General features: G+C 46.3%; 1 protein-coding gene across 8 annotated transcripts in view; it reads right to left on the reverse strand.

The window, feature by feature from the left end:
- Nucleotides 1-368: 368 nt before the first annotated feature.
- Nucleotides 369-23,110, reverse strand: part of BASP1 (brain abundant membrane attached signal protein 1) — a 57,236-nt gene continuing 34,494 nt past the window's right edge. For all 8 annotated transcript variants that reach the window (XM_077896386.1, XM_077896383.1, XM_077896382.1 and 5 more), the window contains exon 2: nucleotides 369-2,039. In XM_077896386.1, coding sequence (XP_077752512.1) covers nucleotides 1,331-2,029 — 699 coding nt within the window. In that variant the 5' untranslated portion in view covers nucleotides 2,030-2,039 and the 3' untranslated portion in view covers nucleotides 369-1,330. The remainder of the gene's footprint in view (nucleotides 2,040-23,110) is intronic.

Here is a 23,110-nt window from a genome sequence, read left to right on the forward strand (position 1 = left end):
TGGTCTCACAACGTGCATACATGGGACGTTTCTCCTAATTCTCTTTCCCAGCTTTCAAGGTCAGCTGCACTTACTGTCTCTTGTTTTATTCAAAATATTTGTTCCAAGTAAATCAATCCCCCCTGTTTTTGGAGGGCGCATATCCGTAGCTATTGTCAGTTTTCAATTTAGCCTCTCCAAGATAATTTATCGACACTGATCCACCAGCTAATTGTTTAAACAGATAACGTTCCCAGAAGTGTGAGCATACTGCTCTAGACACCTAACCAAATACTACCAAGAAAGTGCCTAATAGGGCGCTCTGTTGTCTCCGGAGGAGATCACCCAGGAGGAAGGAGCGGTAAAAGAAAACCAAGAGTCTTCATCACTTCTTTTTAATTGTTTAACTTTATTACTGTTGCACCATTTATACAATTACATATAATTTCAATGCATCCATTGTACATTTTTTTGTTTTTTTTTTTATTTTTATTTTTTTCCATTTTCCAATGAGTGGTGTGTTGGTGTCTGTGACACAGAATGGAAGAGAAACCGGAACTGCAATGAACGCAGACTTTTTTTTTTTTTTTTTCATCTCCACTGACCAATAAACAGAACTACAGGTGCACCCAACCACGGACATGCATTAACTCGTCATGAGAAATCTAGGGAGGCTAAGTAGGATGAGAGAATGTTTGTTACTCCCAAAAATACCTGGGGAGGAAGAATGGAGTGTTGGCATCGAGATACATGTGGACAGGCTTAGTGGGCTGTCTGAAAGTTGGCATTCATCCACAACATTAAAAAAATATCAAAATAAGAAAAGCTGTAAATTAACAAGAAAACACAGAAAATACTGCTTTCATAAAGATCTGATTGCCTTGGCAGAGGCCCTGCGGGCAGAATCAAACGCATCACTCCCAACCCCCTCGCAGAAGACAAGATACTCGGATCTTAGCGGCGGAGCGCATGTGACAGCAGTTCAGGTACAAAAGATGTACTGTACTTTCAGACATTGAGCTTTAAAATCCAGGACTGATTGGTAAAGTTGACTGAAGGTATATTAGATATTTCCCCCACAAAAATACTATTTGGATTCTCCCCACCCCCTCCCTCCCTCGATGGGACAACATCCTTCTTTTTTTTGTTGTTGTTTTGTTTTTGTGTGTGTGTGTGTGTTGGTTTTTTTTTTTTTTTTTTTTCTTTCGTGTTTTTCCTCCTTGGGCAATACATATCATTACTTCCGATGTGAAACGAGTTAGTAGAGGAGAGAGAGACAGAGGGGAGAGACACAGGGGGGGACACAGGCGGCGGCCCGGCCGGCCGTCGAGTCAGTCGGCCGGCCGTCGAGTCAGTCGGCCAGCGCGACGGCTTGCTCGGCGTGGCCGGCAGGGGGCGCGTCGTCCGCGGGGGCGCCGGGGGCGGCGGCCGAGCTCTGGGCCTGGGCCGCGGCCGAGCTCTGGGCCTGGGCCGCCGTGGCCGCCGGGCTCTCCTTGCTGGACGGGGCCGCCTCGGCGCTGCTGCTGCCGCCGCTGCTGGGTTTTGAGTCTGAAGCCGGGGCCCCGTCGCTTTTCGTCTCCTGCGCGCCGGGAGCTGCGGGAGCCTCAGTCTTTGCGGGTTCCCCGGGCTCCTGGCCCTGCTCCCCCGCCGCGGCCGCGGCCTGGGTCGCCGGCTCGGGCTCCGCGGCCTGGGGGGCGTCGCCGGCCGCCGGCTCGGCCTCGGCCTTCTGGGGGGGCTCGGCCTTGCCGTCGGCCGCCCCCTCCGCCTCCGTGGGCTCGGGCTCCGCCTTCGGGGCGTCTTCCTTGGCCGCCGCCGTGTCTTTGTCGCCTTCCTTGTCTTCGGGCTTGGCGGCCGCGTCGGGCCCGTCCTTGTCGGCCTTCTCCTCCTTGCCCTCCTTCACCTCGGCGCTCTCGGCGGCCGCCTGGGGCTCGCTCTCCTTCGGGGTTCCCTCCTCTTCGGTCCCCGCCCCTTCGGCCTTCTTGTCCTTGTCCTTGGCCTTCTCATCGTTCACGTTGTACCCCTTCTTCTTCTTGCTCAGCTTACCTCCCATCTTGGAGTCTCTGTAACACAGCACAACACGACAGGGCACAAGGAGGGGTTACTCGTGGCTGGGGGGGCGGGAAGGTCGTGCCCCTGCCCCCCACCTGCCCCCACCGCCCCAGCCCCACGCGGGGGGAAGGTCGTGCCCCTGCCCCCCACCTGCCCCTCACGCGGGGGGAAAGTCGTGCCCCCTGCCCCCCACCTGCCCCTGCTGCCCTGAGCTCCACGCGGGGGGAAGGTCGTGCCCCTGCCCCTGCCCCCCACCTGCCCTCCTCCACCTGCCCCCACCTGCCCCCGCGCCCGGAGCCCCACGCAGAGGGAAGGTCGTGCCCCCGCCCCCCACCTGCCCCCTCCACTCCGAGCCCCACTTGGGACTCGACCCTGAGCCCAGTGCCAACGCTCAACCACTGGGCCTCCCAGGCGCCCCCAAAGGCTGAAATCCCGAGCTCCAAGGTGATGGCCTTAGGAGGTGATGAGGCCGTGAATGGGGCGCCCCCACCCCCACAGAGGGCAGCACAGAAGGGACCCCCCTTCCCCAGAGGTCCCCAGACTCAGCGAGCTCAGGCATCAGAGCGCCCACGACGGTCCCCCGGCGCCACATGTGCCTGCACCTTCCCCTGGGGCTTCCCAGCCTGGAGAACTGGGAGAAATAAACTCTGATTTACACGCCACTTGGTCTGTGGTAGTTTGTTTTAGCAGCCAGCATGGACCACGACGCTGCCTCTGGGTAGGAAAAGTGAAAGAGGCCACGGTTCACCAATAAAGACTCCAGAATGTGCACGAAGCCTACACTTTAAAATGGTTACCAGGAAAACAAAAATAATAAAATAAAATAAAGTTCACGTTACCTGTATTTTGCTACAATCAAAAATTATAAAAAAGAAAAGAAAAGAAAAAAAAAAGCAAATTATAGAAAGATAGAAAGTAAAGAGCTCAGTGATCCAGTGTCTCCTTGCAGCAAGTTGAGGAAATAATCAACCGAGATCAGAGAATCCGCGATGATTAAACACTAAGCTTGTCGATGGTAAACAGAGGTGGAGCAGTGTTTCTTTCTCATGTGCCTCCTGACCAACAGCCTGGGGACTGGGTGTTGAGCACCGGTGCACAAAATGGCAGATGCAGCCATTTCACATGGTGGTAGAGCTGGGAAAAGGCTTCATCGTCTTAACATACTTTCCAGAGAAAGGGCAGAGCCGTAGTGAAGCACAAATCTCAAATTTCTAGAAAATAATCTCACACTACAAACTCCTTTGAAATTCCCTTACTCGTATATATGCCCACATAAGCACACGTATCTTCAAAGACCAAAGGCAAGTAGTATTGGGCCTATTTCCTGATTAAGCAGGACCAGATAAAGGAAAACTATCGCTCAAGAAATGAAAAGCACAGATAGTGTCTCCAGTTACATTTAGCTTGTTGTGTCAGACTTGTATTCATTGCTTTCTGAGATTTTTTTTTGGCTTAAAATAAAGACTTCTGTAGTATATAAAAATGTCCTTCGTGATCAATTACCTGATTAAAATTCAAACTAATTCGATGGTCATTAACAGACTTTCTACTTCAGGTGAAGTCCTCAGCTCGTTGGAGGCCTTTGATTCTGGCATTAGAAACCACAACTGAATTTGAATCCTTAATTTTTCTCCTCTGATATGAAAATGAATCCCAATAATCCAAAAGTCCAAGAGAGAGCCAGCCTTGTCCCTGGCCCTAGTGGAGGTTAGAATGTATAGGTGACAGGTGACCTGGTTCTGTCTCAGGTGAAGGACTCTGGGCTGAATGATAAAGTTCTCATTGACCAGTCACTTTTTTCTTTTTTTTTCTTTTTTATGTCATTCATTTAGAACAGAAAATTTTATTCCTTACAGTTCTTTGAACCATGATTCAGGACAGTTAAATAATCTACATTTATCTTTAAGCTGGGTGTTGAGTAGGAGAACACTATTCTTCAGTCAAAATTTGTCTCTATCTGCTCATTTCCACCCTATATGTGAATTTCCTGTCTGGAAGGTCTTTCATGTTGGAGGAAGAAAAAAGCAGTAAGTTGAAAGATGACCGAAATAATTTCCTAGTCTGAAGGAAGGCCTTTATTATGTTAGGAAAGAATTTCTCTTACACATCTCTTTTAAAAAACGAATGGCTTTGGTCACAACCCACTTCAGACATCCAATGGGCTCTATTTGACTTAATTTTTGGCTATTTTTCCCTCAGAAGTGGGGGGCAAATATATACGGCGGTAGAAATACAATTAAATATACTTTAATCACATAAGCAATCACAAAGCAGTAAATGAAAATATAAAGACAGAAGTTGGACCAGTGTTCTCAATTGTAGTTTATGACTCTGAGTTCTTAACCAGCCAGTGTGCAGGACTTTCAGCTCTGATATTTCGAGATGTATTTTGGTACAATAGGTTAGAGCTAAGAAACAGAACACCTGACAGCTCTGCTTTTTCTATGTATCCTCCAATTCTATAATAGAAACCCAGATACCAACTTAGAAATTACAGAATAGAAGACAGAGTACAAATGCGGTGTGCCTTCTGAACAGAACATAGGAGTGCCTCTTTCTGACACACACAGCATGAAATTCTATATAGCCATCCCCAGAGGCTTAAAATCATGTTGGTTTACAAACCTAAAATCTGTGTTACTAAAATTGGTTTTCTGAAACACAGGGCCACTTTCTATTCTTTCAGCCCAGCTGCGATTCATTTCTGGGTAGGAAATGCATGCACATAATCAAGTTGTATGTAAGAAAGTCTCCATCCCTATTTGTTTTTCAAACACCAAGTTAATAAACACCCTTACTTTTTGCTAACTTTCTTGTGTTCGTTACACTGGAGTACCAGAGGAAGAAGGCTAATAGAAAAGCAGGGTAGTCTGGTTGTTTCCTAAGACAATGTGGATGAAAGACTTGCATATGCGCAGGGGCAAATTAACTGTAATTTAAAAATCTATTAATGGTTTCCTGAGTGTCAAGCAAAACCCTAATCCTAAACTAATCCTAAACACATTACTCAATGATCTTATTTAATCTTCTCAATGATACTTACCATTAGGGAGTAAATAGACCATTAGCATCCTCCTTTTACCCATATGGAAATTCTAACTAGCTCATGGGGCAGTACTATAAGCAAAAGGTCAAATCCAACAGAATTAAGGCGAAAAGGCACCATCCAGGAGATCAAAGGGAACATCAGAAACAAGCTGGTAACCGGACAGAGATCGTCTCAGGAATGTGACCCACCCTGGGTCACAAGGTTGATGCAGATATGGGGTGACTCAGAACTCAAGATGTCATCAAGATAATGATGAAATTCAGAATTTCAGGTATTCCCTGCCCCTAATCTTTTCATGGTCCCATTTGTCAGTGAAGCTTTGTATCAGGATCCTTAACAAATAAGGAGAACACTGGGCATGTATTTTAATTATTTCTCTCATATCAGCTACTTCTAATTTTCAAAGAAATTAATTGACGTAGAAAGTTTAAAAAAAAAAAGTTTAAAAAAATAAACCAGCAACAAATAATCACTTCACTTAAAGCTAAGTCTGAGCTACAGTGAAGGCTAAGACCACCTTTGCATTTCCCCACATCTGGGACACTCACTTGTCATTAAAAACCGAGACCCACGCCGATGCATTAAGCTAAGCTCCATGTGCTGATGCAATAATCAAACACTGCTGTTGATCTCTTGGCTTAAACAACAAGTTTGAAGCAAACTCCAGAGTTGTCCTTTAACATTACAATCTGAGGTCACAAGGGCCAAAACTATAGATTTATGGCTTCATGTTGGCATAGAAAGTAACAGTCAACAACACAGAGAGCACTCGGCTGTGTTTAATCTGAAAATTCTGGACAAGAATTATTTCATGGAGTGTTTGCATGTTGCGTCACGGTTGACTCCTAAGATGTTGCCATGAATCCCACCTCCCCAGCTCACCTGCCCGGAATCCTTGGGCAAGTGGCTTAACCTCATCGTCCTTCCATTTCCTGTAGGGTAAAAAAAAAAAAAAAAAAAAAAAAGCCAACCTTAGGAGAATTTAATGTGAGGCATCAGGCCAACATCTGACATTTCATGAGTCTGCAATAAATGTTAATTCCTTTCCCCATCATTTAATTTTCCAATTCTGAGGTAGTTCTGGGCTTGTAAACCCCAAGGGAATAGCAGAACATGGGCTTCAAACACACAAGCTCTGCAATCAGGCCTCAGAAGCCCTGTAATTAAAAGACTATTTAAAAATATTTTGAGATGTCATCTTAAAGATTTGAGATCTCTCGGGATCCCTGGGTGGCGCAGCGGTTTGGCGCCTGCCTTCGGCCCAGGGCGCGATCCTGGAGACCCGGGATCGAGTCCCGCGTCGGGCTCCCGGTGCATGGAGCCTGCTTCTCCCTCTGCCTCTCTCTTTCTCTCTCTCTCTCTCTCTCTCTGTGTGATGTGACTATCATAAATAAATAAAAATTTAAAAAAAAAAAAAAAAGATTTGAGATCTCTCAAGTCATCTCAAGAAGATTTTTGGTATGCGTGTTTCAAGCTGGCTCCTGCTGACCAGCTGTGTGTGCAAGAGAAGCTTGCTTGACAGTTAGCTCTTGTCACCATACTGTCACCATGCTCTATAGTTAGAGGGACTATTTCTTTGATCCGAATGTTTTATGTACAGAAGATTCTTTTTAAAACATTAAGAGTCTATTATAGCAAGAAATCATTTTCCATTTCAGTCATCAGGATGACGACAGACCCAAAATCTGCAGTTAAAACTCATTTACTGTCTATTATATATGTGAAAGGCCAAAAATTTGGGTCTATGCCTTATCTCAGCTAAACATCCATTTCTTATGAAGGGAGGTAACACCGTCAAATGCCCCAGCCCCCTGGCTTGTTTTCAACTTTCTGCAGAGGATTCCTTTCTCCTATAAAGTGTCAGTACTCTAATCCTATGAAGGTCCTAACATAGTGTTTGAAATCTCCCACAGCTGTCCTGTGACTTATTCCCCCAATCTTACAAAACCAGATCTCTCTCTAGTTGGAAACAAATACCCCAGAAGAATTAAAGTCCTGCTTTTCGGTGATGAGAGGAGAAAAGGATGACTCTAGCGCTGTTCGTGGGCCAAAGCGACCTGGAACAGGAAGAGGGAAGCCAGAAGGGAGGCCAGAAAGGTCAGAGGAGGGACCCTGGTGGTGGTGCACTCTCTACACCTGCCAGGGATCTCAGGGGCGGCCTCCACACCCACCACCTCCTGACACTGACCTCACAGCCCTCCCACTACACAGTGTCTCTGTTTATTGGCAGCTAATGACTTTTCCTAATAAATAATAGTGTGTATTCGTGAACTTTCATGAAAACTCCAAGGGTGTGTTTCTCTAACACCTTCAGAGGGGGAAAGGCACATAAAAGAGCAACTCCCTAGTGAGGCAGGCAAGGTAAGGTGATGGGTTTGGGCCTCAAACGAGTACATGAAGGAAAGTAATAAATGGCCTAAAAATAAGGTTATTAATTCTTTCTCCAAAACAAATATTCTGTTGAGTCTTGAAGCTGACAAGTATTTTTTTTCTTATAAAACAAAATCCTGTTTACATGTTCAACTAGGAAGTTGGATACTATACATCTATCCATTAAAAAAAAGAATATGTGATCCTATAGATCTTGAAACCTAAAAAAAAAAAAAAAAAAAAAAAGGATGAACTCTTAAGAGCTTAAATTTTACATTAAAAAATTTCTCTGGGGGATTAAGGGCAAGAAATTTGAAAGGCTGTAATCAACATACTCTAACAGACGCCCTAAAGTACAAAGTTCTCCCAATTCTTTTTTACTTTCCACTCTAGGAAGCCTATCAGGGCACATGGAAGATGCTTCTTAGCCACTGAAAATCACCTAAGTCATATTTATTTTGTACGCACAACCCCCAGTTACATGGGGTCGAAATCACCTCTGTACAAGCCGAATTCCCTCCAGAATTTCATTAAACAACAATTCTCGCAAGCTCTAATAGGGTCAGCTCATCCAGAACTTTCCTGATCGGTACTGAAAAATCTTCTTACCTTAAAACAAACCAATCTATCACCAGCACAGCCTCCGGAATTAAAATTTAGTTTCTCATTTTGGGAAAATAAAGGCAGAAAGGCAGAGGACAAAATGTCATCTAGAAAAAAGTTAAATAAATTATGAATTTCTTTAAGATGTGTCAAAAACAAACCACCTAGCACTCAGTATGAAGTTTGCTAAAAATGGCAAGCGTGCTGAGTGCTGGTCCCCAGCTGTCAATAATTTGCTTACCACTGAGCAAATCACCTTCCCTTCTGGGTCTCAAATTTCCTATTCAGTAAAATGAAGATATTTAAAGTTCATTCTTGGGGGCGGGGGGCAGGCTATGTGTGTGTGTGTGTGTGTGTGTGTGTGTGTATATATATTTATGAATGCTTGTGACGTAACAAAATGCTATGTGTGAAAAATGTGTGTGCTCACCATCATGGTCTGAATGTTTGTGTCCTCCCAAAATTCCTAAATTGAAAACTAATCCCCAAGCTGATGGTATGGGGAGGCGGGGCCACTGGAGAACTTTCATGAATGGGTCTGGTGCCCTTATGAAAGGGACCCCACAGATCTCCCTCACCCCTTCCATAATGGTAAGGACGCAGCAAGAAGTCGGCATTTTGCAACCCCAGAAAGGGCCTTCGCCAGAACCTGACCATGCTACTCCCTGATCTTGGACTCCTTGCCTCCAGAACTGTGAGAAACAAATCTCTGTTGGGTCGAAGCCACCCAGTCCACGGTTCTCTCTTAGAGCAGCTGGAACAGACTAAGACAATCAATGCAGTTCTATATTCCTGCTAATGATCATCACAAAAACTTACCCCATCTTGCACCCTGATGATTACACTGACAATCAGTTGGTTTACTGCTGCAATTGGATTTCTTTGTACATCTAATGTATGATAAATGTACCATAATTTCGACAAACATGAAGCTGGCTAAAAATTAGAAATAAAAATTTATAAAACATCTAAAGATCAAGAAATATTTTTGGATGTTTTCAATTACACTTATTTTTTTATTTTTTTAAAAGATTGTATCTATTTATTCATGAGAGACACAGAGAGAAAGAGAGGCAGAGACACAGGCAGAGGGAGAAGCAGGCTCCCTTCGGGGAGCCCAATGTGGGATCCCAGGACCCGAGGGTCACACCCTGAGGCAAAGGTAGATGCTCAACCACTGAGCCACCCAGACGTCCCTACACTTTTTTTTTTTTAAGATTTATTTATTTTAGAAAGAGAGAGACAGGGAGGTGCATGGAGTGGGGAGAAAGAGAGGGAATCTCCAGCAGACTTCCCATTGACCAAGGAGTGCAATATGGGGCTCAATCCCATGACACGGAGATCATGACCTAAGCTGAAATCAAAAGTCAGATGCTTCACCAACTGAGCCACCCAGGCCCCCCTTCAATTATATTTAGGAAACATTTTCAGAGTATATCAGCTCCGTAGGTAATGAGTGGGACTGGACCTGAACCCCGAAAACATGTCAGATGCAGACATAACTGTCAGAAAAATTACATTTCTTTGGCTTTGCTCATGCAGAACTATTCTGTGGTGTTGTGTTTATAGAAGATGCTCAGTTGTTTCCCTTGACCTACTTCTGATGGGTCATCTACCAACCATTGGTGGTCCTGCTCACCAAGATCTGCCCTATGCCAAACTCTAAGGAGCATTTTCTAAAAACAATCAAAGGCTAACCATCTTCCCTTTTATGCAATGCTAAAAATATTTTTAAACTATCTTTTCAATAGAATTTAAGTCCATCTACAGAGGATCCTTCAGAAGTCCCTCAAGCTACCATGACATTCCGTTTAGTGCTGTGTAGAAATATTGAGAAAAACCACGAAGGAAGTTCTTAGGTCCAATTTGATACAACGATTTATCCACCTAACACTCAAAAAAAAAAAAAAAAAAAAAGTCAGTGACTTAAATGCCTCGTCCAGAATTAGCAGAGAGCACCAACGGTGTTTGCAAAGCCTTCAGGAACACCGCTTAGTATAAATGGGGGACCTGTCTTCTTTCTAAAGCAAGATTATACTGTTTCATGGGACACTAACACGAAGCACTTAGTCATGTGTGGCCTCCTGACAAAGTCTATTTTGTCTGCCAGAAACCAGCTTCCACCCACTTGCTACGGGTGAGAAAAATTATCTAAGCAGTGATTAGATTCACTTCTTCTTCAGTAAGTGCTAAAATTCTCAAGCTCCTAACCACAAACTCCTTCAAACCCAAGAGCTGGCAATCAGCATTTGCGATTCACAGGACAATTTTGCTTCTACCTAGAGGTTGATCTTCTCATGGGGGAAAAAATAGTATCTTGAATTTTATGGGAAAAGGTGGCTTAAATTCCTGAGACAGAATAAATATGGATTGGCCAGTACCATAAAAATGGTCTAAATTTTGCCAAAGTTGAAGGTTTTCACAAAGGACTCCTTCTCTTTTCCTTCTTTTGAGGAATCCGAAGAGCTTAACACATAAGCACTATTGTCACCCATCAATTTTACCGTCTACTTGGGTAGGACACTTTTTGTTTTTTTTGTCTTTAGCTGAGCACAGAAATATGGAATATTTCTTCCAAGGGGGGAAAAAAAAGAATCCAACTTGTTCATAAAGGTCCGTATCTTTTTAGATTCTATGTTCAGAACTTCATTAAACAGGTTTACCTGAGACATCTCTCATGAATAACTTTTTTTTTTTTAATCAAGGTAGAATTCATTTCTACAGTTATTGTCACAGGGAAGCTACACAAAACTGGGACGTATCACCATTTTTACAAAGCTATCAGAAAGCAACATTCTATTTTTTTAAAACTATTTTATTTACATTTGAGAGAGAGAGAGAGCATGTGGAGAGGAGAGGCAGAGGGAGAAGCAGATGCCTCGCTGAGCAGGGAGCCCGATGCGGGGCTCGATCTCAGGACCCCGGGATTGTCACTCGGGTTGAAGGCAGACACTCAACCGACTGAGCCACCCAGGTGCCCCAGAAAGCCACACTTTAGAAGATTTTATTTGCAGTCTGTATGTTGGGAAAGAGTCCAGGCTAGTGATAGGTTTTAAATGCCAACTTTGCTTTGGTAACATCAGCGTGAGGTCATGGTGACTTTACACACTGTAAGGGCAAAGATTCATTGGCCTCACATCAACAAGAAAGTAAGCACGTGACTGAGACAGGCGGCACAGGACATTTCTCATTTTGAATAAAGTCTCTCTCCACCTCTCGTGCATGGATCCTTCTGGAAATCTACTCCTCCCTCAGACCCAATCGTTTTCTGCCATTTTTAACTTATGACAGTGGAAGCCCAAGATTCCCTCCTGTAAGCTTCTCCAGCAGGACCCGTCCAGGGCACAGAAGAATGAGTCTCTCTCACACTCCGGGAGTCACACCTTGACTCCACTGTGCACCAAAGCTAAGGCAGTGGCATTCTGGAATAGGAAGCCCGTCCAATAGGTGCTCTGTCCCCCCCCTTCCCCGTGCTCAGAAAGGAGCCCAGGCTGGCAGACGCCAGTTGCTGTGGCGTGGGGGAGCTCCTTGATGCTCAGTAGCCTCCACAGACAGAAGACAGCTCTCCCCCTTTCAGAGCGGGGACTCTCAAGCCCTAAGGCTGCTATGAGTGGAGACACCTCGACGGCCTTCAGCTTCAGTTGAGAAAACTGCCAGTGTTTTCAAACATAGGAAGGCAGAGGCCTGCTTACCTGGAGAGCACCTATGGCTACTCTAGCCATTATGGAGTTGTTCCTCTGGCTTGGCAGTGAAATGTGGGGCTTCTGGGAGCACATCATTCACACTTGCCTTTCCTGAGTCCCCAAAATACAATACTTACTGAACAGTGTGGCTGGGGTGCAGGTGAAAGAGAAAAGGAGAAACGTCGGATCAAGAGGATGTCGGAGTAGAAGAAACAGCGGCATCGTCATGACTAACTTGAAGATTTCAATCCTTTGAGGCAGGTCTCAGGAGCATGCCCACCAGCCACCCCGGAGAGTCCCTCTGGAGAACTGGGTCATCCTAATGGCTTGCTCGCCTTTTTTTTTTTTTTTTCCTTTCTTTTTCCAGGACACTCCTCTCACCTCCATCGTCCTACTGCCATCAAAACAGACTTGGGTGATAAGAAATGGAGAGAAGGAGGATTTGAGGAATCTGCGTGTCTTTGGGGGAGCACCGGGGAAGGAGTCTGCTTCTGCTGATTACCTGTGTCACCTGACAACCTCCTCTCTCCCAGGCTATGCTTTCTTCCTCTATGTAGTGGGGAAGATTTCCTATTTTGCTAGATTTTTAAAAGTTTTTTAAATTGAAAAATATGTTTCTTGCCTCGTACTTCCCAGATGATTTTTTTAATGGTAGCTGAAGCACACTGGTACATTAGCTTCAGGGCTGAGACACAGTTGAGTCAACAAGCCTGTACGTTATGCTGTGCTCACCAATGTAGCTGCCACCTGTCAGCACGCAATGCTGCTGACACCACGGATTGTATTCCCTACGCTGTACCTTTCATCCCTGAGACTCCCTCAACCCGTAACTGGAAGCCAGGGTCTCTCAATCTCCTCTTCAGCTGTTTTTACCCAACCCCTGGTCCCCTCCAAATAGCTCTCAAGAACCCATCTGTGTCTTGGTGGCAAGCAAAATTATTGGTAGTTCAATGTTAATATCTATCTTTGCCCATATACCGAATTTTAGATGTGCTGATGTGCAGAGAATTACCACTTGTGATGGCTGATTCTTTATTTCAGTAGCACCGTGCTGGTTCTATCCATTAGCATTGCCAGAGTCTTTGGAACAAAAATGCAAGCCCCAGTGACAGCACTGCCCCACTTCAGCAAATGCAACCTTGCATAATGACATAGTTTCCAGGCGTTAACTACCTCACAACCATGCACTGTACCCTTTCACCAATCACTACATACTCCACAACATCACCCAGTTCCATTTCTCATTAGGAAATTAGCACATTTTTGTTACTCGGTCAGTGAGCAACACAATTCTGTGACAATGAAAATCACTGGTATACTTAACTGGCATATAAAACCAAACTAGAAAAAAATGACTAATACAGAATTTCTCCCATATGATCCAAAAGTTACTATATTTACAACCTCACACGCTATTCCTATTTATGCCTTCTTTCTCTGCGCTAATAATATCTAGGCACCTTCCTATATAGGCCAGTTTGAATCATCCAAAGGTCCCATCCATTGTCAAGTTTTGATTTTGAAAATGCCAATCTGGATGAACTAACCATTTTACCTAGAACCAGGGCAAAGGAGTTTTTAAGGATGATAGAGAACAGATTACACAGAATGAAGACGATGACTCCACATATATAGCAACACAACATGAACATGCCACAGCGTGCGTCAGAGACTGGAGTGTTATTCCTGGTTTGATTGCTGCTTCATGGTGTGATCAGTGCAAGACGCAGTCTCTTTGTGATTTTGGTTCCATTCTATAATCAGAAGAAAATCTATCTGCTTCACAAGGATGCTGAGAATGAATCAATGTTTCCTGAAAAAGTTAAATGTACAACGGGAGCATAAGAACTGTATCCTTGAACAAGCGATTGTGAATTCAGGGCTGCGAAGCTTCAACAGGTTTATAAACAAAGCAATCCATTATTGATTTTTTTAATGTAATCTATAAAGTCAGAACTGACTCATGAATTGCATCTGCAAACAAACTCTTCACCAGACCAACTGGGTTTATAATGACTCTGGTCACAAAAATATCCAAGCCAAAGCAAACATTAGGATAAGACTGGGGGTGGAATTGGCCTTTTAAGAAAGAATCTACAAAGAATGAAGAAACACAACAAATTCAAAAGCTATATTCAGGAGATCCCTGGGTGGCTCAGCGGTTTAGCGCGTGCCTTGGCCCAGGGTGTGATCCTGGGGGTCCCAGGATCGAGTCCCACATCAGGCTCCCTGCAGGGAGCCCGCTTCTCCCTCTCCCTGTGTCTCTGCCTCTCTCTGTGTCTCTCATGAATAAATAAATAAAATCTTTAAAAACAAAAAAACCCAAAACCTATATACAATAAGAACAGAGGAAAGAAGGCAGTTAAGTCCAACGATTTCTGATATCAACAAACGACTGCTCCTTTTCTTTTAAATAGTTATAACTTTTATTCTAAAAGAGAAAAAAAATGAAGATCCTATTGCCTACATGTGTTTTTGGGATTCCTACCAGAGTGCGCTTGGTCGTAGTGATTTGCTGTGAGGTTTTATCAATGCCTGGTGATGATTTCCATTGTTGGAATTACTGTTCTCAGTGTCTGGTTGAGTCAAAGCTTCTCTAGTCAGCAACTGTAAGATCACTCCACAGAGGGGATGGGAATGTCCCTTGGGGAGAGGGAACTGTAGCAAGAATTGTCAACCTATGTCTAAGTTTCGAAAACACTTAAGAGAGTTTATCCCTTTGTCATAATAAAAAGCACTGTGAAACCCGCACCCCGATGTTTCTAGCAGCAATGTCCACAATAGCCAAAATGTGGAAGGAGCCTCGGTGTCCATCGAAAGATGAATGGATAAAGAAGATGTGGTTTATGTATACAATGGAGTATTACTCAGCCATTAGGAACGACAAATACCCACCATTTGCTTCAACGTGGATGGAACTGGAGGGTATGATGCTGAGTGAAATAAGTCAGTTGGAGAAGGACAAACATTGTATGTTCTCATTCATTTGGGGAATATAATAGTGAAAGGGAATATAAGGGAAGGGAGAAGAGATGTGTGGGAAATATCAGAAAGGGAGACAGAACATAAAGACTCCTAACTCTGGGAAACGAACTAGGGGTGGTGGAAGGGGAGGAGGGCGGGGGGTGGGGGTGACTGGGTGACGGGCACTGAGGGGGGCACTTGATGGGATGAGCACTGGGTGTTATTCTGTATGTTGGTAAATTGAACACCAATAAAAAATTAATTTATTAAAAAAAAAGAAAGTATACTATGAAAATGTGCAAGAAATACTTGGAAAAAAGGACAGACACACTCATACTTCTACAACCCAATTTTCCCAAAGAGTTGATTAAGAAGAACTAGATCTATAAAATCAGAGAGGTCTCTGATACAAATGAAAATGAACCACAAGTGACATCTCTATTATTCTCCTTCATTAAGTACAGAAGCATCCTCAAGTTACCTTTGGGGATCTCTCAGCAAAAACCCAACAGACAGGGGCACCTGGCTGGCTCAGTCGGTGGAGCACGTAACCCTTGATCTCAGGGTTGTGAGTTCTAGCCCCACACAGAGATTGCTTAAACATAAAATCTTAATAAAAAAAAAAAAAAAAAAACATGCTGAGTGACCTCAAGAACTTCAAGTGTTCAGAAATTATTCTAGGAAAACAGACCTATCTTAATGGGAAGACAACTTTTTTTGAAGTGGGTACAAGTATAACAAGCCATGAACAGGACAAGTGAGCAAAATGCATCCCGTAGCCTGACAGGGGAGAAGACATACAGAGACAATTAAAATGAGAGTAAGTGTCCTTAGCGAAAAATCATAGTTTTCCCCCAAAGAGATTATCTTTAGTTGGAGTCAGGGCATCAGGAAAGTTTAATAGAAAAGGCGGGATCGGAGATGGTAGAAATACGGAAAGAACTTACATCGTTCTCAGTCTGCTTAGGACTCTTACTACTTAACTTTTAGGCGTATTAAACTCATGACCTGCCTCATCAATCCTACAAGGAAGGAACTGTTACTACCTTCACTGTACCCCGAGGACACGAAGGCGTGTTGCAGGTATATTCACCTAGGATGCTCATGCAACTACTAGCCTGGAGATGGCATGGGGCCCACGCATGCTGGCTCTTACACGAGGCCCCAGCCACCACGATCCACTGCCTTGAAAGACGGCGACACTATACGTAGACGAAAATAGGAAAGTAGAAAGTCTGTACGTGAAAAACAGGAAGGTCTAGTTCAGATTGCAAGAAAACCCTCGAGATTTAGGAGCTAGGAAAGGATGTATTTACCTGGAGGGAGGGATGATGGAATATAAATCTATAAAAGTTGTCTACTAGGATGTTGGTGTTTAGGTGGCAGGAGTGGAAAATGAGCTCTTAAAGGAGCTGGGAAAGAAGAAAAGTGTGTGTCTCAGAAAGTTGCTTTCTGAGCAAGGGAGGGTCTTAGGAGGCAGCGTGGAGGTTGTGCATGCTGCTGCAAAGAGGTCAGGAGAGATTAGGACAGAAATTGTGCAATCTGGTCTGGTGAGGAGTTGTCAGCTACCGACCCTGGAGTGACTCAGGTAGAAGAGTGAGGACAGTGTCCCTTAGAGAGGGCTCGGAGTGCAAAAGGAGCCAGAGCATATGCACAACGGTCCGCGTTAAAGAGCGTTGCTAAAGCAACAGCAAAAGTCAAGACAAGAATTTGCAACGCTGTCAAGACAGAGTTGGGAAGAGCTGCAAATACAGATGGGGGATGGGAAGAGACCAGGAATAAAGAAAGGGACAAAGGAGAAACAAGGAGGAGACATCACTGATGGTTCAAGGTTTTGGAACACTCAGGACGGAAGTTGAAGTCGAGCTTGGCCAAGTTTACTTACCATACGGATGGGGAGGGAGAGGAAGGAGTGAGGGCAAGTCTAAGACAGGGGCGTGCCCAGACCCCGCACCCACATCACTTTCTTCCAGGTCAGTATGGTCAACTCGGATTTATTCCGGAACAAAGACTCGCTACGATCTCGGTAAGACCTCTCTGTAGTGAATGTTAAATCATGAGCGTTTGAAACACTTGCTTATCTTTTAGTAGCTTAGGTCCCTATCTACCTACGTCATTTATTATTTTATCACTTAGCTTCTTTCATGTCACAACACTTAGGATTTCTCCAGGGCGAGGAGGAAAAAGACATTTCATCAACTAAGATGCTAAGGGTGACCACTGACCACTGACCACTGACCCCAGCGAGGTCTTACTGTGGAACAACTTGATGTGCAAAAGTAAAGCAAATAGGTTCCCTGCATTATTAAAGGGAAGCCAGTTGGTCTCTAGATACTTACGTTCCATGTAAGTATAAGGAGGACGCCAATTCTTAAGAACTACTTTTCTACACTTATCTTTCCTGATCATACAATCTGGTCTAGAGCCTTCAGGAGGGTCCATCTGTGGCTATTGATCAGTAGCACCGTTGCTTAGTTCCGTCGTATTCTGGTGTACTGGGTGGGCAGTTGTAGCAGTAAAACCAATCTCGCCTTCCTTGAGCATTGACCTAAAGAGTTTCTTCAGGTGTATTTAACATGTACCTGAAAACCCCCGAACAAAGATTTCATACTGGGTTGCTAATTCACGATCATTTCTCGATAAAGATTGCAGACCCAGCACACACTGAAATATGCAATTTTCAAAGTATGAACTTCTCAAATGGAAGAACCATGAGTGTAAATCCCGTCATATAAACTCAGCTGTCACTTAGCAGTAGAAAGAGGTACGCACAATTATAACCGACACGACCGTTCCATTAAATGAGACATGGCCAAGGTCCAGGTATCACCCAGGATGGCAAATCCTATGGCACTAGGACTCATGGCATAATTAAAGAAGAGGATGCACAAGTCACTGCAATAATACTGACAAGATTTTTTTTTTAATTTTTATTTATTTATGATAGTCACCCAGAGAGAGAGAGAGAGAGGGGCAGAGACACAGGCAGAGGGAGAAGCAGGCCCCATGCAGGGAGCCCGATGTGGGATTCGATCCCGGGTCTCCAGGATCGTGCCCTGGGCCAAAGGCAGGTGCCAAACCGCTGCGCCACCCAGGGATCCCCTGACAAGATATTCTTGAAGTTTTTATATACGTAATGTAGAAACCAGTTTTTTAAAGTTTGCCTCCCACCAATTGTCCATTCACCCATCAAACCAAATCGATGACGGTGCTAACGCTAGGACAGGGGACAGTTAAGCTTGTCTTTGACTATAAAGCTGACTGAACGCAGAGGGTCTTTTTTTCCCCTTCCGTTTAAAGCATCCTGCCACATGCAGCCCACACTATCAGAACACGTGTTACTTATTCTGGTCAATAGTCACATGTGCTTTCGGCGTCTGCTGTGCATTTATGTCGTTATTTGTGTGCACGTAACGAGCGGCCCTTTACATGCAGCCTCCTGACATCCAACTGCATAGGGATCACCCGTCGGCTTAATCAGTAAGAGCCAGTACGTGAACCACAACCAGCTCAGGAAATGCAAGCTAAGATCACTCCAGAACCATTCCTCCCATCCACAGACCCGGGAGACTGGCGTGTCCTATCACGGCAACTAATTTCAGACTCTCGAGACAGAATTAAATAAAGCACAGGGCTGGGGGAGGACTTCTAGAAGTGGAGATATTTCTGCTGCTTCCTGCCGAACTACACAGACCTTCCTGGGCCTGCAGCCGCAACCGACTGCTCGGGGCTGCCCGCTGGACAAAGATGGACGGACGGATGGACGGACGGACGGACGGCCAAGGCGCGGGCAGCAGGTCCACCTCCGCGGGGAGGAACTGCAGCTTGTTGCCAGTTTCTCCATCTCTGATCACGAAGGGCCGCTTCACACGTTTTATGACCATTTAAAATTGCCCCATATTGACATTTTAACGTACCTTGTGGTTCTGGCATCGGTACTGAATGCAGTATCTCCAGCCCCAAAGCAATTTCATATTTTAATCATTTTTGATGAAAACCATCCTAAAATATTGTATACATGCCCTTGATTTTTTAAACAAGGAATCTGCTTTTTGTCTTGGTGTTAGGCCTACCAGAAAGCAAATAAAGGTTTAGGAAACCTCTGCTGAATTAAGAAAGAACGTATTAAATCCACAGGCGGACACTACGCGCCGTGGCTGTTTTCAAGAGGTCCCTACAGTGTCGAGTTTTAAACACAGCGTGACATGTAACGTACTCGTAACGCACCCCGGTCCCCCCTTTTAGGAATGGCCACCTGGCTCTTGAAATTTCTCAACACGCCCTGAGCAGTGTCCCTGGGTCTTTTATCTCCAGACCCTTTATGGGTCCTAAAAAAAAAACAACCACAAACCCTATTTTTCCACCAGCTGACCCTGTGAGAGCTGAAGGCGGTGGCTCGGGGGCCACGCACGGAGCAGTGCGGCCCGGGATGCGCAGCGCCACCGAGGCAGGGCAAGCTTCTGCAGCATCCGTGAAAAGCGAACCGTGAGAGTCCCGAAGACCAGGGTGGCTCCTGGTGGCCTGAGGGCTGGGACCAAGCTGGAAGGACAGCTCGCTGCATCCAACCGGGGGGCGCGTCCCCCAGCTACCGGCCCAGCTCAGGGCCCAGTCGGCTCTGCCGCCCGGTGGCCCACCCCTGAGCACCATCGGCCACTTTCCGTCCCGACACCTGCTACCGCTTACCCCGGGGCCCTCACCCCCTGCCCCCCATCCCTCCCCTGGCCTCGGGGCAGCCACACAAGGAGCAGCACCGGCAGCTGCACAGGAGTGGGGCGCACACCCCAAAGGCCCCGGGCCCACAGCTCGGCTGGGGGCACCGCACTAGGCCAGCGGCGGCTCTGGGGACCCCCTGCCCACCCCCCGGGCCTCGGGTGCCTGCTGGGCCCGCAGCCCCCCAGGCCACGCTGCCTGCAGGAGCACCACTGTGACCCCCTGGCAACGGGCCCCCCTTCCTCCAGAGCCTTGGTGGCTCCCCGGGCCTCGGCCGCTCGCTCTCACCCGGGCAACAGGAGTGGGGGCGTCAGAGGCCTTGAGCGGCTCCGCAGGGAGACCAGGCCGGGCACTCGGCAGGCCATCTGCAGCCACCTTCCCCTTCCCCTGCCCGGTTAGAAAGAAGGCCCGGGCCCGGGGCAGAGCCCCCAACCCAGCCACGGCCCCCACCTGCCCTAGCAACACGGGCGCCAGCCTCAGCGAGCACTTCAGCGAGGCCCTCCCGAGCGGCCCCAGCAGCCGCTGTCCCCTCCCCAGGCCAGGCGCCCTACCCGAGGCCAGCCTCCCCCACCCCGCACCCCCAGGCCAGCCTCCCCCCGCCCCGCACCCCCAGGCCAGGCGCCCTCCCTCCCTACCCGAGGCCAGCCTCCCCCCACCCTGCACCCCCAGGCCAGGCGCCCTCCCTCCCTACCCGAGGCCAGCCTGCCCCCCGCTGCACCCCCAGGCCAGGCGCCCTCCCTCCCTACCCCAGGCCAGCCTGCCCCCCCCCTGCACCCCCAGGCCAGGCGCCCTCCCTCCCTACCCGAGGCCAGCCTCCCCCCACCCTGCACCCCCAGGCCAGGCGCCCTCCCTCCCTACCCGAGGCCAGCCTGCCCCCCGCTGCACCCCCAGGCCAGGCGCCCTCCCTCCCTACCCCAGGCCAGCCTCCCTCCACCACCCAGGGCCTCCTCGGCCACCCTCCTTCCTAGGAACACCCTCCGTTTTGCAGGATTCCTTGGAGCTCCCTTCCCCTTGCCAGATGGGGCGCTGCCTCTCCCTCAGGCATCAGTCCACGAGGCCAATTAGCCAATTAGAGCTTTAAATGTACCCGGTTAAACTTCTGTGCCTGAAACCATTTCTCGGCCGCGTTAACGTGTCATGGGTGGGAACTTCGAATTTCAAGATGAAGTAAACTGAGGTAGAACAGATCACCCACCGTATTCAAAACGGGCCAACGAATGGAAGTTGATTCAATTACGGTCAAAACAATCATTTTCCTTAACATTTCAATCCTAGATTAAAGCCTGCAATACTCATTATATAATCTGTAGATTTTTTTTTTAAGAGCAAGTAAATGTTACTAAATGTGCAAAACCTTACAATGATAAGAACAGATGCCTCCTGGTGAGAAAAGATGAATGCCAACTAGGAACACCAAATGACTAAGTGAGCCCAGTATATACGGGGAAAATGTTCCAGAAAAAAAAAAAAATCAAAATGTCTTGAAATGTGCTTTAAAGAAACTTTGGGAAAGAGAGAGAGTTTTCCAAACTCTATTTCCATCTTACTTGCTTTAGGTAAGACTGGGAGGCTGTGGCAAAGGGCCACGCACAATACTCGGTTTTGCCCATTTCACCTGTTTTGGAGTTCAAGGATAGTTTTAAAATGGAAATATCAATAAACCCTTTTCCTAGGAATATGTTATTTTCCATCTACAGCTATAAAGTAATATATTCAAACACAAAGTAAAAGAACTACCACATATCCTTCCTTAATCTTAGCATAAAACGCAGGCAAGAAGTCAGCCATTTCTCTATTTTTTCCTATAGGCTTAGAAAAAGCAAGTCAAAAAAATTGATTGCCCAAGTCCACGAGCAGTTTTCTTGGAATCAGGGAGCAACTCGCTGCGTTCCAAGCCACACCAAGATCACGTTGCTACCGGCCCGCTGACCAAATGCTAAATACCTTCCCAACGTGTGAACTGAAAACCAAGCACCTACACTAGGCCTCAGGAGAGTCCCTCTTGGGCTGTTCAGGCCACAACAGAACTCACCCCAATCACCCTCCTTGGAACTAACATCATTAACTGCATGATTTTGTGAACCTGAATCTTAAACAGTATGCGTTCAACTCGGGTTTGAATCTCACTACGGCTGATGTGGAGAAAAGGTAAAAGAAATATAGAAAAAATGAGGCTCAGGTCATGATCCCGGGGTCCTGGGATGGAGCCCCGCATCGGGGCCCCTACTCAGCACAGTCAGCATCTCCCTCTGCCTCTGCCCCTTCCCCTACTTGTGCACACCCTCCCTCCCTCTCTCTCAAATAAATAAGATCTTTAAAGAAAAAATTAAACTTCCTGACAATTTACAGCTCCTTGGTCTGAAGGGGCTCATGACTATGACAGTCCTGGAACCCTTGCTTCCAAATTCCTTGGAGACTTCTGCTATTCCTACATCCCTCCCAACTTAGAGGTATATAATCAGTCATGTCTTACAACCCCGGTGCAGCTCTTTCTGTCCACTGGTCCTGTCCCCCGGCTTTAATAAAATCACCTTTTTTGGCACCAAAGACATCTGAAGAATTCTCTCTTGACAGTTTGCTCCCAGACCCCAACATTTCACATCTAGAGCCACTACTAGCCCCTATGGTAAGCCATTTTTTTAATTCCCCAAGGCTTGGTTATTTCATTTGTGATGTAAGTGACTATATCACTGCATCCCTTAGGTCTATATCTGTAGTCTCTGTACAAATGTGCAATAATTGTGTGCGTATTGGATCAGATTGTATGGAGCATTCAAACCCACTTAACACATTTCTTCCGGGACCACCACAAACATCCAGGCACTGTCCTAGGCTGACTCCGGGTCCGGAGGTCTTGCAGGTCTCCACCACAGCAACACCACACCTCTTAACATGGTCGAAGGTAACAAGCAAGTAAACGCTGGCCTGGAGGCTTGGGTTCTGACAGCATGGCTTAAGCAATTTTAACAAGTGCACTAAAATAAACAGTCAATTATTTTGCAAGAGTTAGAGCAGAAAATGTATAGGGGGTGGCCCAAATCTTGTCTAATGTGGCTTTCTGGGCTCTCCTAAGGATGCCTTCCAAATTTTTTATGCACTAAGATGTGGAACAAGGTGAGAGTTGCTAACGTGAGGTGCGCTAAAGGCAAGGGTGGGAAGTCGAGCTGAGACCAGACACCTAAAGATTTCACTCAATCAGGCACAAATTCCTTCCGATGAACAGGCAAAGGATGTCATCCTACGCACTCAACCCCTGTCTCCTACGTGGGCGTCTGCAGTTCCGCGTCCATGAACCTGCTCTGGCCTGGAGAACATTGCTAAATGGAATACCCAGTGATGGTGTGCGTCTTAGGCAGTCCTGAAGTTCTGACAGACGTGTTTGAGGAGAGGTGCACTGTCCTAGTAAGAAAGTCAAAGGCAAACATATGTCCATTTAAAACAGACGGCAGAAGCGAGAGAGAAGACGTATCTCACATGACAAAACCCACCTGACTTACACAAGCTGCCCAAACTCGGCCTCAGGAAAGGTTCTGAGAGTTCTACTGCTCCTTCCTGCCACCCACCTTGCATTCCCACAGCTTCCTACCCTGTGACACCATCCAGAGCAGTGGGTTACAAATTGCAACATTTCCTGATTGACACTAGGCATCAGTGTGGGGTAAGAGATTTCAAAACACCACGCAGCCTTCGCCTGGCCTAGTAC

The sequence above is a fragment of the Canis aureus genome, chromosome 4, assembly GCF_053574225.1.
Source record: "Canis aureus isolate CA01 chromosome 4, VMU_Caureus_v.1.0, whole genome shotgun sequence".
In the NCBI taxonomy this organism is placed as follows: Eukaryota; Metazoa; Chordata; class Mammalia; order Carnivora; family Canidae; genus Canis; species Canis aureus.